Source organism: Tachyglossus aculeatus, chromosome 9, assembly GCF_015852505.1.
Source record: "Tachyglossus aculeatus isolate mTacAcu1 chromosome 9, mTacAcu1.pri, whole genome shotgun sequence".
NCBI classification, from domain to species: Eukaryota; Metazoa; Chordata; class Mammalia; order Monotremata; family Tachyglossidae; genus Tachyglossus; species Tachyglossus aculeatus.
In genome coordinates, this window is record NC_052074.1 from 30,040,274 (window position 1) to 30,054,472 (window position 14,199).

Here is a 14,199-nt window from a genome sequence, read left to right on the forward strand (position 1 = left end):
AGGGGTTTCTGTGACACACATTTTGTATGTGTGGAAAACCGAGGGCTGGAGCTGTATGGGAGGAATTAAGACTTTAAGCATCATGGCCCGGAGAGGCTGCGTGGCCTAGTAGAAGGAGCCCGTGCTTGGGACCTGGGTTCTAATCCCGGCTCCGCCCCTCGTCTGCTGTGTGACCTTGGACTAGTCGCTTCACTTCTCTGTGCCTCAGTTGCCTCATAGGTAAAATGGGGATGAAGACGTGAGCCCCACGTGGGCCATGGTCTGTGCCCAATCTGTTTAGCCTGAAACTACCCAAGTGCTTAGTACAGTGCCTGGACTAGTAAGTGCTTATCAATATTATTATTATCATTTTAAAAACAAACAAACAAACCAGCAGCCAGTAAAGCTTCCGGCATTCTTTCGCCGTGATTCCTAGTTACAGTCAAGTATGAGACTAGTTGAAGAAAAGAATCTAAGGTCTTGGGCGAAGGAGATCTGTTTATCATTCTGCCATTCCGGAGGACACACTACTGCCAGCAAAGTGGAGCCCAAAGTGGAGAATCAAGTTCAAAATTGATTTCTATGTAATACTCCAGTGCCAACTCAGTCAGTGGGTTCAGGTGACAGCTATAATGAAATCAAAAGGCATTTATGCCTAAAAACAAAGGCATCTTTTTATCGTACGCTGTCGCCTGTTGAACACCTCATGTTGGTAGAGGCTGTTTTGAATTCTGTCACTCTTGTGTAATGTATCTTGTCACCCTCTGTAATCAAGGTCGCCGTCACTGGTGGGGTCATTTCCTGGATGGCAGTTCCTTCCCCGGTGCAGTAATTAGCTACCGAGCCTGACTTGTGATGAAATACCCAAGCCGTCGCCTGAAGCAGCAGCTTGAGAAGCAGTGTGGCCTAGTGAATAGAGCACGGGCCTGGGAGCAAAAGACCTGGCTCAGCCGCTTGTCTGCTGTGTGACCTCGGGCAAGTCATTTCACTTCCCTGGGCCTCAGTTCCCTCATCTTTAAAATGGGGTTAAGACCGGGAGCCCTACGTGGGACAGGGACTGTGTCCAACCTAATTCATTTGTATCTACCCCAGTGTTTCGTGTAGTGTCTGGCACATGGTGCTTAACGAAGATCATTTTAAAAAAAAGCAAAACTCTTTGGTGACATCCCAGTTTTGCTTGCCTGATACTGTTTTTCCAGCTTTCAGATTCTAGCCACAAAACATTGCGACATAGCGTGTGGATCTATAGGTCTCCGAAGCGTTCTTCTGTTTGCCTTTTCTATCCCAGACTTCCTCCGCCTCCCGATTGACAAACTCTCTGGGCATCCTGGTGTCATTAGGATTCTTTCCGACACCAGGGCAGTGAATCCAGGTGCAACGGAGGTGGCTCCGATGGATGCAATGGAAGCCCCTCTTTCTCCAGTTCCAGGCAAGCCCCCAGGCTCCTGGCTTACCTGAGCCGTGTGCCTTGGATAGCCAGCCAGCTGCAAGTGGGAATCTCAGGCTTGTGTTGTTTTCAAAGGAAACACTTCCTTCCTTTAACGTGCTCAAGATGGTATTTTGTTCTCGTCTCATATGTGACCTTGTTGTTAGATGGTAACGTCCCGGAGGGCAGCGTACGTTTGTTTTAGCCTTAATTATATGTAGTCCTTAGGAAAAGTGTCAGACACAAGCGGTTACTTAATGCACATCAGTACCCTTATGAAGCCCGGTTTCATGAAAATTTCACGATCCCTTAATGTCCTCCGAATTTAGTTGAGTCGACCTGGAATTCGGGGGCCGAAGGACTCCCATCGGAAAGTGGGGAGGGGAAGCCATGGCAGCCTGTGAAGGGGAAGAAGGCTCAGCGCAAGGTCAAAGCTGGAACTATTTATTTATGTCGACCTTCAGCACCTATTATATGTGTCAGTTCTATTTATTGAGCATTTATTGTGTGCAGAATACTGAATTAAGCACTTGGATGAGTACAATCTAACAATATAACAGCTTGAGGTTGTGGATAGAGCATGAAGCTGGGTGTCAGAAGCCCTTAGGTTCTTATCCCAACTCAGCCACTTATCTGGTCTGTGACCTTGGGCCCACTTTTTCCTCTTCTCCTCCCCATCCCCCCCGTCCTACCTCCTTCTCCTCCCCACAGCACCTGCATATATGTTTGTACAGATTTATTACTCTATTTATTTTACATGTACATATTTAGTATTCTATTTGTTTTGTTAATGATGTGCATCAAGCTTTATCTCTATTTGTTCTGATGACTTGACACTTGTCCACATGTTTTGTTTTGTTGTCTGTCTCCCCTTCTAGACTGTGAGCCCATCGTTGGCTAGGGACCGTCTCTATATGTTGCCGACCTGTACTTCCCAAGCACTTAGTACAGTGCTCTGCACACAGTAAGCGCTCAATAAATATGATGGAATGAATGAATGAAGTCACTTCACTTCTCTGGGCCTGTTACCGCAACTGTCAAATGGGGGGTGAAGACTGTGAGCCCTACGTGGGACAGGGATTGTGTCTAACCTTATTATCTTGTATCTACCCCAGCGCTTAGAACAGTGCTTGACACATAGTAAGTGCTTAACAGATGCCATTATTATTATAACAGACACATTCCCTGCCCACAACGGGCTTACTGTGTAGATGTTTGAGGGATTGTTCAGTTCAGTCAGTTTATTCTGGTTCATTTGTAAATCCTTTTCTGTCTGTCTCCCCCATCAGCGGGTAAGCTCCTTTGAGGCAAGGAACACTTCCCATGAGTCTGCGGTGCTTTCCCGAGCGCTCAGTATGGGGCACGGCACCCGGTGGGCGCTCAGCAAATACCTTGATTCTTACTGTGATGGTTCGGGGTACAGGTAGCGGGCGGCAGGCTGGGAAAGAGCGGATGGGACGGGAAGCCCGGAGCCGGCTCCTGGGATGTAGGTTGGAGCGGGGCTTGGGGTGGGTGGGATTGGGTCTAGGGTCCATGGTGGGGCGGGGGAGGGAACAGGGAAAGGAATCCTGCTGGAACCCAGCCAAGCAGAAGAGATCCAGGTCAGGCGGGTTGCCGTGGACAGGGTGAGCAGGGCGGGCGAGGCGACATGGAAAATTGCGGCTGTCGAACAGGGCCAGGTGAGGCTGAGTGTGCGGGTGGAGCTGGGGAGGAGTCTAAGACTAAGCTGGGGAAGCCCAGATGGAGCCAGGGGAGGGGAGAGGACCTGAAACGTTGGAGCCACAGTTGCCTGGGCTATAGCTGCCCAAAACCTGACCACCCCCACCCCCTTCCCCTGGCCCTTGCATGCAAACTCACACACACACACACACACACACACACACACACACACACACACACACACACACACACTCTCTCTCTCTCTCTCTCTCTCTCTCTCTCCTTCCTTCCCTTCCTTCCCTTCCTTCCTTCCTTCCCTTCCTTCCCTTCCCTTCCCTTCCCTTCCCTTCCCTTCCTTCCTTCCCTCCCTTCCCTCCCTTCCCTCCCTTCCCTCCCTTCCCTCCCTTCCCTCCCTTCCTTCCCTTCCCTCCCTTCCCTCCCTTCCTTCCCTTCCTTCCCTTCCTTCCTTCCTTCCCTTCCTTCCCTTCCTTCCCTTCCTTCCCTTCCTTCCCTTCCTTCCCTCCCTTCCCTTCCTTCCCTCCCTTCCTTCCCTTCCTTCCCTCCCTTCCTTCCCTCCTTCCTTCCCTTCCTTCCCTCCTTCCCTTCCTTCCTTCCCTTCCTTCCTTCCTTCCTTCCCTTCCTTTCTTCCTTTCTTTCTTTCTTTCTTTCTTTCTTTCTTTCTTTCTTTCTTTCTTTCTTTCTTTCTTTCTTTCTTCCTTCCTTCCTTCCTTCCTTCCTTCCTTCCTTCCTTCCTTCCTTCCTTCCTTCCTTCCTTCCTTCCTTCCTTCCTTCCTTCCTTTCTTTCCTTTCTCTCTCTCTCTCCTTCCTTCCTTCCTTCCTTCCTTCCTTCCTTCCTTCCTTCCTTCCTTCCTTCCTTCCTTCCTTCCTTCCTTCCTTCTCTCTCTCTTTCTTTCTCTCTTTCTCTCTCTCTTTCTCTCTTACTTTCCTTCTTTCTTTCTTTCCTTCTTTCTTTCCTTCCTTCCTTCCTTTCTTTCCTCTCTCTCTCTCTCTCTCTCTCTCTCTCTCTCTCTCTCTCTCTCTCTCTCCCCCCCCCCCCTCCCTCTCCCTCTCCCTCTCCCTTTCCCTCCCTCCCTCCCTCCCTCCCTCCTTCCCTCTTCCTCCCTCCTCCAGGCCCAGGTGGTCTTTGGAAACACTTAGCCACGTCACAGTTTGAGGGCAGAGGTGAAGGGAGGAGTAAATTCACAGCACTTGCAAAACCTCCCCTCTCACATGCAGCCTTTCCTGAGTAATCCTCAGCTATGGGCTCACACCACCCACTGTTACTTCCTTATCCCTTATGTCCGTCCTGTCTACTGTTTATCTAGATCGTGTGGTGTCAAGTTAATTATAATAGGAATAATAATAATATGTGCTATTAAGAGCGTACTATGTGCCTGGCACATACTCTAGGTGCTGGGGTAGATATACACGTATCAGGTTGGACACAGTCGCTGTGCCACCAGGGGCTTACAATCTTTATCCCCAGTTTACAGATGAGATAACCGAGGCCCAGAGAAGTGAAGCGACTTGCCCAAGGTCTCCCACGGCAGACCAGTGGCGGAACGGGGATTAGAACCCAGGTCCTTCTGACTTCCAAGCCCGTGCTCACTCCACTAGGCCCCGCCGCTTCTCAGTTACACAGCAGAAACCAGATCAGAGACTTCCCTGCATCCCCGAGGAGTTTCCTTGGGCCCGTAAACAGTGCTAAAGCACAACGGGGGAAGGCTTCCTGAAGGAGGTGGAGTTTTAGGAGGACTTTGAATGTAGGGAGTTGTGATCGAGAGACTTGTTCGGGGAGGGAGTGTCAAGTGTGGGAGAAGTGCTCGAGCGTGGGATCGGAGTGGGAAATTGGAGAGCGACTTTGAATCGGGTGAGTGTGGAAGGAGCAGTGAGTGCAAGCCGAGGAGAAGCAGGTGTAGACAGCTGATATGTAAGGTGGAGAAAACCACTGGGGACCCTAGAAGCCAAAGATAAGGAATTCGTATTTGATATGGAGTGAGCTGGGTAGCCACCGGAGGGAAGGCGCTCCTTGATAATCTACCCGGGCTCTCTCCCGGTCTATGAAATATCGAAGAAGTGGACCGGATCGCAGAATGGCCGCCATTCTTCACTGTCTTCAAGAAAGAAAGGGGAACGAGCTGACTGGAAACGATTGAAACCTCACTAGCTCTTCATTGTTGGCTCCATCTTGGGCAGAAACCCCCCCGTCCGACTACCGAAGACTATTGCGTACAAAGCGTTCCCAGATTCTTCGGGCAGATTCCGCCAACAGCGAGGCACAGTGGACCTGATCTATGCTGCGTGTCAGATCCAGAACAGTCAGCGGGAGTCGTTGAGTGCTTACGTGTGCAGAGCACTGTACTAAACGCTTGGGAGAGTACAATAATCATCATCATCATAATTATGGTGTTTGTTAAGCACTTACTATGTGCCGAGCACTGTTCTAAGCGCTGAGGCAGATACAAGGTTACCGGACTGGGGCCGTCCCGTGTGGGGCTCACAGTGTTTATCCCCATTTTACAGGTGGGGTAACTGAGGCACAGAGAAGCGAAGTGGCTTGCCCAAGGTCACACGGCGGACAAGTGGCAGAGTTGGGATTATTCATTCATTGTCACATTCACCGTGTGCTTACTGTGTGCAGAACACTGTACTAAGCGCTTAGAAAGTACAATTCAGCAACAGAGACAATCCCTACCCAACAATACAACCAATACAGTATAAAAATACAACCGAGTTGGCATAGAGAACAGGAAAACCTCTATACAAGGCTTATAGACCCCACAGAATCATCTGACACCATAGGTAGATGAGCACTCAGGCCCATGAAGGTTACCAGGATTATTAGAAGCAGTGTGGCTTTAGTGGCAAGAAGCCGGGTTTGGGAGGCAGAGGCTGTGGGTTCTAATCCTGGCTCTACCACTTAGCAGCTGTGTGACTTTGGCCAAATCACTTGACTTGTCTCTGCCTGTTTCCTCATCTGTAAAATAGGGATTAAGTCTGTGAGCCCCCCCGTGGGACAACCTGATTACCTTGTATCTACCCCAGCGCTTGGCACATAGTAAGCACTTAAATACCATCATCATTATTATTCAGTGCTTGGCACAGAGTAAGCGCTTAACAAGTGCTATTGTTTTTATTAATACTAAGTGTACTCAACAATGATAGGAGAAGCAGTGTGGCCCAGCATGAAGCGCGTGGGTCTCGGAGTCAGAGGACCTGGGTTCTAATCCTGGCCGTGCCAGTTCCCTGCTGTCTGACCTTTGACAAGTCGCTTCACTTCTCTGTGCCTCAGTTCCCTCATCTGCGGAATGGCGATTCTCCCACCGACTTAAACTGTGAGCCCCGTGTGGGACCGGAGATCTTGTATCTACCCCAGCACTTACTATAGTCCTCGACACCTAGTAAGTACATAACGAATGCCACAGGTTATCATTATTATTATTAGGCTGGCTGAGTCAGAATCAGCCACGTTCAATGGCCTGATAGGTAGGTCCAGGAAGACCCGTGGTTATGTACCAACCCACACTAGACAAACCCTGTTCATTGAAAAGAAACACTCGCGGAAACTGAGAGCTTAAGGCTCTCAGTGCATTGCTTCCTAATTTGCACACCAACCAGTGGCGCAAGACTAGATGAAGAGGAGGAAACTGAGTCAGGAAGGCTAATATTTCTCCCTTTGGGAGATTGAGAGGGTGGAGCACCAAAATCTAGACTGAACAGCAGGTGTACAGGACAATTACTGTATCGGACCTTCCAGATGCCACGTCAGATTTCTAGAACATTTCCTCCAACGTCACCCCTGTGCAATACTTGGCACCGAGTGGCAAAACCGGCTCGTAAACAATGAAGTCCTGGAATGCTGCAGGTCCGCTGATGTGGAAGCAGGGTCATTCCAGCCAGTACTAATCACTGTGGTATTCGTTGAGTGCCTGCTCTGTGTCAGGCCCCGTACTAAGCGCTGGGGTGAATTCAAGCCGGTCGGGTTGGGCGCAGTCCCCGTCCCACGTGGGGCTCACAGTCTCAATCTCCGATTCAGTGAAGTGACTGGCCCAAGGTCACGCAGCGGGCAAGTGGCGGGGCTGAGATTAGAACCCACGACCCGACCCTCGGGCCCATCCTCTCTCCACTATGCCATACTGCTAAGAGGAGCACCTGAGAGTAGAGACGAAGCAGTTGCCCGGTGGCGTAACTAAATGAGAAATTGGTTTAAAAGACAGAGTGAAGCAAAACCTCAAGCAAACCAGTAAAGCCGTGGACACTCGGCGTGCAGTATTTGGGAACGATGAGGGCGGGGATTGTGTCTGCTAAATCTGTTGTCCTCTCCCAAGTACATAGTAGAGTGTCCTGCACAGAGGAAACACTGGATAAATGCTAGTGATTGATTGCGTGGATAATGAAAACTGCATACTGTAACAAATGCAGAAGCCAGGGGCAGTTTTTGCATATCTGATTGCATACCTTGTCAGCCACATTCATACGCGCTAATAAAAATCTTAGTATAAGTAGCATCATTGTTAAAACCAAAAGGCTTGTGTCCATCCCAGCGCTTAGTACAATGCCTGGCACACAGTGAGCACTTAGCATTGGCGACCAAGCCAATACAGAATGCCAAAGTGCTTACTGAAAAAGTTCAAGAACATGGATGCATCGATGCAGATGTCTGTGTGACAAGGATGACGCCAAGGTTGCGGGCTTGTGAGGCGGGAAGGTTGGTGGTGCCGTCTATAGTGACGGGAAAGTTCGGGAGAGGATAGGGTTTGGGAGGGAAGATAAGGAGTTCTGTTTTGGACATGTTAAGTTTAAGGTGATGGGAGGATAACCAAGTAGAGATGTCTTGAAGGCAGGAGGAGATGTGAGCCTGGAGAGGGAGAGAGATCAGAGGAGGAGATGTAGTTTGGGTATCACCCACATAGAGTTATGTTGCCGATTTGTACCTCCCAAACGCTTAGTACAGTGCTCTGCACACAGTAAGCCCTCAATAAATACGATTGAATGAATGGAGTTGGTAGTTGAAGCTGTGGGAGTGAATGAGTTCCCCAAGGGAATGAGAGTAGACGGAGAATAGAAGGGGACCCAGAACTGAGCCCTGAGGGACCCCCGCAGTTGGGGGTGGGAGGAAGAGGAGGAGCCCGCCAAGGAATCTGAGAATGAACAGCCACAGAGATAAGGGGAGAACCAGGAGAGGACAGAGGCAGTGAAGCCAAGGTTGAGGAAGCGGGTGGTGTATTGTATGCTCCCAGGTGCAGAGTGCTCTATTACTGTACGCTCCCAAGCACAGAGTACAGTGCTCTGCACAGAGTAAGTGCTCAATAAGTACCATTGATTAACAAACAGGCTGGACGCCAGCAGATCGAAGCCGATGCTTCATTATTACCTCACTCCGCCACTCCACATGAATTTTCGCAATATAGTTTTCAACCCATTCTCTGCCTTAGGTATCTTGGATAATGGCCTTGTCCAAGTAGCAGAATTAGAGGGGAAAGGGCTGAAAACCTCCTTCAATCCCACTGGGCAGAGTTGGAAGGGAGGGCAACCTTTTCAGGAGATGTAGATGTATCTCTCTCTCCCTCTCTCCCCCTCTCTTCTCCCTCTCTCCATTCCCTGTGGGCAGGAACTTCTTGGGACATCTCACACTTCACTCCTCTTTAAAGGACTGTGTTAATATTAAACTGAATCACCAACATCAAGGCAGGGTTGGGAATAAAATTGTGGACAACTTGCAGTTTAAATTGCCCAGAACAGGCTGGTGCATTAAATCTGAATGACTGTGGAAATCCCATCATCCCCCCCAGTTCCTGCGAAGCTGATGCAAGTTGATCTTAAATTCACGTCGTTATTTTTATTGAACCTCTTCTGAAAAAAATCCATAGTGTGGTCTTTTTTTATTATTAATGGTATTTGTTAAGCACTTACAATGTGTCAAGCACTGTCCTAAGTGCAGGAGTAGATATAAGTTAATCAGGTTGGACCCAGTCCCCGTCCAACTAGGAGGGAGAACAGGTATTTTATCCCCATTTTACAGTTGAGGAAACTAAGGCTCAGAGAGGTTTAAGTCACTTGCACAAGGTCACAGAGCAGTTAAGTGGCAGAGCTGGAATTAGAAGCCAGATCCTTTAAATCATAGGCCCGTGCTCTTCCCAATAGGCCTCACAGCTTCATGTAAATAGCTTGCATGGGCTTAGCATTGCTGGTGAATTGTAAAAGCAAATTTGCTTTGGACTCTTAAACTTTTCTTTCATTCATTCATTCAGTCGTATTTATTGAGCGCTTACTGTGTGCAGAGTACTGGACTAAGCGCTTGGGAAGTACACGGCAACGTATAGAGATGGTCCTTACCCAACAGCGGGCTTACAGTTGCAGAGTTGCTGCAATTTAGGAAGATTTAATAGTCCGTTGATTTTTATTGCTTCAGTTAGATCGATTTGAAAGTAGTGACCATTTCAGAAAGTCGTGACTTTCTGTGTTTGGTTTTCATCTATTACCCAAACACACACCCAAAAAAAAGAAGAAAAAAGAAAAAACCAGGAGAACTTGTTTTTTGTTGCCAACTTGTACTTCCCAAGTGCTTAGTACAGTGCTCTGCCCACAGTAAGTGCTCAATAAATGCGATTGAATGAATGAATGAATAAACTTCATTACTCAGCTTTGTTTAGTGTTGTAATTTAATGTAAACATGCAGAAACCGTGACAACCTGTTACTAAGAGGACAGATATCAGTTCTTTTTGTTGGACTGACAAATATTGAAGTGCCTAAGTGCGGTGCTGGGCAACCTCATAAATTGCTGTTGGTACTGGCGATCACATCATTGTATGCTTTTCTGCAAAATGGTTATTTGTAATTTAATGAGTCTTGTCAATCTTTGATAGCTTTTTCTGGTCCCTGGAAATTGTTTTTGATATGCTCTTCCTCCCCCACCCACCCCTTCCCAGCTCCATATGGGTTGAAAACGACACTACTGAGTCAGAGATTTGCATTGGCATTTACAAGTGCAGCACACAGATTAGAAACCAAATGAAATCAGGATTCTTCAGTTCTTGCTCAGTGTAAGTTAGAGTGCATCAGGAGGGACTGGTCATTTGAAAGGCAGATCTAGCCAAGCTCGATCTTTGTAAACCTACAGGAGCTAGCTTATGTAGCCTATTGAGCGAGGTTATTTACTTTCAAAAATGCCTGGCCTCGTGACACATCACATCGACGATTACGGGCTTTGCTAGGAGGTCTCTATGCGTTTACGCGGTGCCAATCTTTTTGGTGCGTAGCAGCTTGAAACGGATAAATCTCACTTTCTGCAAGGAACCAAAGCCCCGGGTTGGGTGTTCTGTCTGCCGGACTCATTATATTGTTCGAGTCGGTTTCCGTTCAGACCGTCCTTCTGAATTCAGGGCTGCACCAAATACCCAGGACGATCCCCCCTCTTCCTCCCTCCCTTCCCCTACGCGCTGTAGACTTAGCTGGTCCGGCAGCAGCCAGAAGCTCTGCATTGTTTGCCGTGGGAAGTGTAGGCTGAAGGGGACTCAGACATTCCCTTTTCTCAGTGGGTACTCCGAGCTGGGTTCTGCCCTCGTTGCATTATTAATGGGGCCAATGTTTTTCTGTTGCAGATGGCCGAGAGCTAGCAAGGCACATTCGGGACCGGATGATGGCTCAGTTTCCCCCAGCCGTGAATGGTAAGCCTCTCCGGGGAGATGCGGCACGTTGGGGTGTCTTGTTTTTGTCCGGAGGTTAGGGAACGCTGGTGGTCGACCGGTAACCCGTGGACTTGAACCCTGTCACAGGCAGCGTGGGCAACACAAGAATGATCTTAGGCAGCTTGCTGAGGGACGTTGACTGTCGCACGGAGCTTCTCACCGGTACGGTACATGATGCGGTAAATGGGATTTCAGTGCAGATGCGTTCTGCGGTGTCATCTGGAGTGCGGTTGCCTTTGGACGTTTTTGTAGTATTGCCTCAGAATGATTTATGGGCTTATGTGGTGTATAAAGGGAAAAGCGTGCCTAGGTGGTGAATGCTCAAGATAGACCGACGACGTAACGTAACTAATTGAGTTTCTCGGATAATTGTAGCGCTTAAGTAAATGCTTCTAAAAGAGAAAAATCTGCAGTAATCTGTAAGGGTTCATTTTTGAAAGGAGCCATTTAAGGAAAGTCACACATGTGCCTAATTATTGAAAGTTTAAAGCTTTCCCTCCTCCTCGAATTGGAAACGACTGCCTTTGGAAGAAGAAGCTACCCCACTCCCTAAAGTAACCGTCGCTTCTCGTTTGGATGAAATTAAGAGACAGCCTTGGTCGTTGAATTACGTTTAGCCTTATCACCAATGTAGATTTAAGAGGTCTGTGCTCTGTTGGGTGGGAAATTGCATTATGTGCCACTACAGAATCTAACGGGGCAGGTATTAGTGAGATTCTCATGTATGAGTCCTCTAGTTTTTAAAAACTCCAGAGTTTTGGTCCTTTGAGTCCGTGGAGTGATTCAGTAAGAGCGAGATATTCAAGGACGGGAGTGCGTGTGGCCGTGGTGGTGGTGGGAGTTGGACGGGAGTGGCTTTTAAGAAGCTCTTTAAGCACGCCAAGCGTGGTGCGGAGTTGGCCGGCAGAGAGGCAGATGGTCCCGTAATTTGGGCGGGCCCCCAGCCCCAGGGGCGATCCCAGCCCGGAGGAACCACAGGAGGGCCAGGAAAGAGTCCCCGAGGAAAGTCACCAAACAAAACAACGGCCCCTCAGTAAGGAAGGGAGAAGTCACGGGGCTTAGTGGAGCCACTTCACATCTCTGGGCCTCGGTTCCGTCATCTGTAAAATGGGGATTAAGACCGTGGGCCCCATGTGGACTGTTGCAACTTGATTAGCTTGCATCTGCCTCAGCGCTTAGTACAGTGCCTGGCACATAGTAAGCGCTTAACAAATGCCATCTAAAAAAAAAAATTGTTTTCTGACTGGAAGGAGTGGTCCTCCAGGGCCGGCCGGCCCTGAACTAATTTCCACCTCCAAGATGACGTTCCTAAGGTTGTGCTGGTTTTCGGCCAGTTCTCCGCTTCTCTTGGGGGACGGGAGGTGGGCCTTGTCCATAGTTGTGGAGCACTTGCTGTTTGCCAAAGACTATACTAAGCGCCTGAACAAAGGGTATATTGAGCGCTAACTGTATGCAAAGCCCATCAGCCAAGCTAGCTGTCTTCCTCCCTTCAAGGCCCTACTGAGAGCTCACCTCCTCCAGGAGGCCTTCCCAGACTGAGTCCCTTCCTTCCTCTCCCCCTCGTCCCCCTCTCCATACCCCCCATCTTACCTCCTTCCCGTCCCCACAGCTCCTGTATATATGTATATATGTCTGTACATATTTATTACTCTATTTATTTTATTTGTACATATCTACTCTAGTCTATTTTGTTAGTATGTTTGGTTTTGTTCTCTGTCTCCCCCTTTTAGACTGTGAGCCCACTGTTGGGTAGGGACTGTATATGTTGCCATCTTGTACTTCCCAAGTGCTTAGTACAGTGCTCTGCACACAGTAAGCGCTCAATAAGTACGATTGATTGATTGATTGTGGCAGATGGGGGTGGTGGTGCCCAGCTAATTGTGGGCCCTTCTAGCTGTCCAGATTTACCTTGCCAGGTCCTGGGTTCTAAGTTTGGCTCCACCATTTGTCCGCTGTGTGAATTTAGGTAAGTCACTTAACTTCTCTATTCCTCAGTTCCCTCATCCGAAAAGTGAGGATCAAGCCTGTGAGCCCCACGTGGGACATGTACTGTGTCCAAACTGATTAGCTTGTATCTACTTCATTGCTTAGTACTGTGCCTGGCACATAGTAAGCGCTTAACAAATACCATAAAAAAAAGTTTGGAGAGGAGCGGTAGGAAGAAGGTAGGGTGATAACTGGAGGGAGCTTTGGGGTCAAGGGAGGGTTTTTTTTTTAAGATAGGGAAGACATGAACATGTTTGAAACTACTGGGGAAGAAGCTATTGGAGAGTGAACAGTTAAAGATGATGGTCAGGGAGGGAAGAAGGGAGGAGGCAAGCTCTTTGATAAGGTGCAGAGGGATGGGGTCGGAGGTGCAGGTGGAGCGTGTGGATTTTGAGAGGAGAAGGGAGACCTCCTCTCGAGATACTGCTGGGAAAGATGGAGAATTGAAGAAGGGGCAGGAAGAGAGAAGGACCGGAGAGGATCAGTGGGGATTCGTGGTTTCAGTTTTCTCAATAAAGTAGGTGGCCAGGCCATTAAGGGCAAGAAATGAGCCGGGGGAGATGGGCCTGGGCGTTTCAGGAGGCAGTTTAACATCTGAAACACCTGGCGAGGACAGTGGGTGTGAGAATCAGTAGGGATGGAGAAATAATGTCACCAGGCAGAGTTAGAGCAGGCAAGGATGAATTTGTGGTGACTTAATAATAATGATGGCATTTATTAAGTGCTTACTCTGTGCAAAGCACTGTTCTAAGCACTGGGGAGGTTATAAGGTGATCAGGTTGTCCCACGGGGGGCTCACAGTCTTCATCCCCATTTTCCAGATGAGGTAACTGAGGCCCAGAGAAGTTAAGTGACTTGCCCAAAGTCACCCGGCTCACAGTTGGCGGAGCCGGGATTTGAACCCATGACCTGTGACTCCAAAGCCCGCGCTCTTTCCACTGAGCCACGCTGCTTTGCTATGTGCTTATGTGCCATATGTGGCTTATGTGCCATATATTACTTTTGTGACTTATGGGCCATATGTGACTAATATACCAAGCACTGAACTAAGCATTGGGGTAGTTAGGATTAAAAGCAGATAAAAGCAGATGTAACATGTCCTACATGAGGCTCACAGTCTGAGAGAAGGAAAACAGGTATCATAATCCAATTTTTACAGATGAAGAAATGGAAGCCCCGGGGAGGTTGTGACTTAAGTTTTTTGCCTAAGGTCACACAACAGGCGGATGGCTTAGGCGGAGTGAGAACCCAGTTCTCCTGACTTACAGGCCTGAACTCTTTCCACTCAGCCAGCTACTTAGGAAGCAGCGTGGCTTAGTGGAAAGAGCCCGGGCTTGGGAGTCAGAGGTCATGGGTTCGAATCCTGGCTCCGCCACTTGTCTGCTGTGTGACCGTTTCTCTGAGCCTCAGTGACCTCATCTGTAAAATGGGGGTTAAGACTGTGAGCCCCACGTGGGACA

The 14,199-nt window shown here is 48.7% G+C and overlaps 1 protein-coding gene across 4 annotated transcripts in view; it reads left to right on the plus strand.

The window, feature by feature from the left end:
* The window catches only part of ITSN2 (intersectin 2), a 140,968-nt gene that overhangs the window by 22,052 nt on the left and 104,717 nt on the right, over nt 1–14,199 (plus strand). For all 4 annotated transcript variants that reach the window (XM_038751015.1, XM_038751016.1, XM_038751017.1 and 1 more), the window contains exon 2: nt 10,667–10,732. In XM_038751015.1, coding sequence (XP_038606943.1) covers nt 10,702–10,732 — 31 coding nt within the window. In that variant the 5' untranslated portion in view covers nt 10,667–10,701. The remainder of the gene's footprint in view (nt 1–10,666; nt 10,733–14,199) is intronic.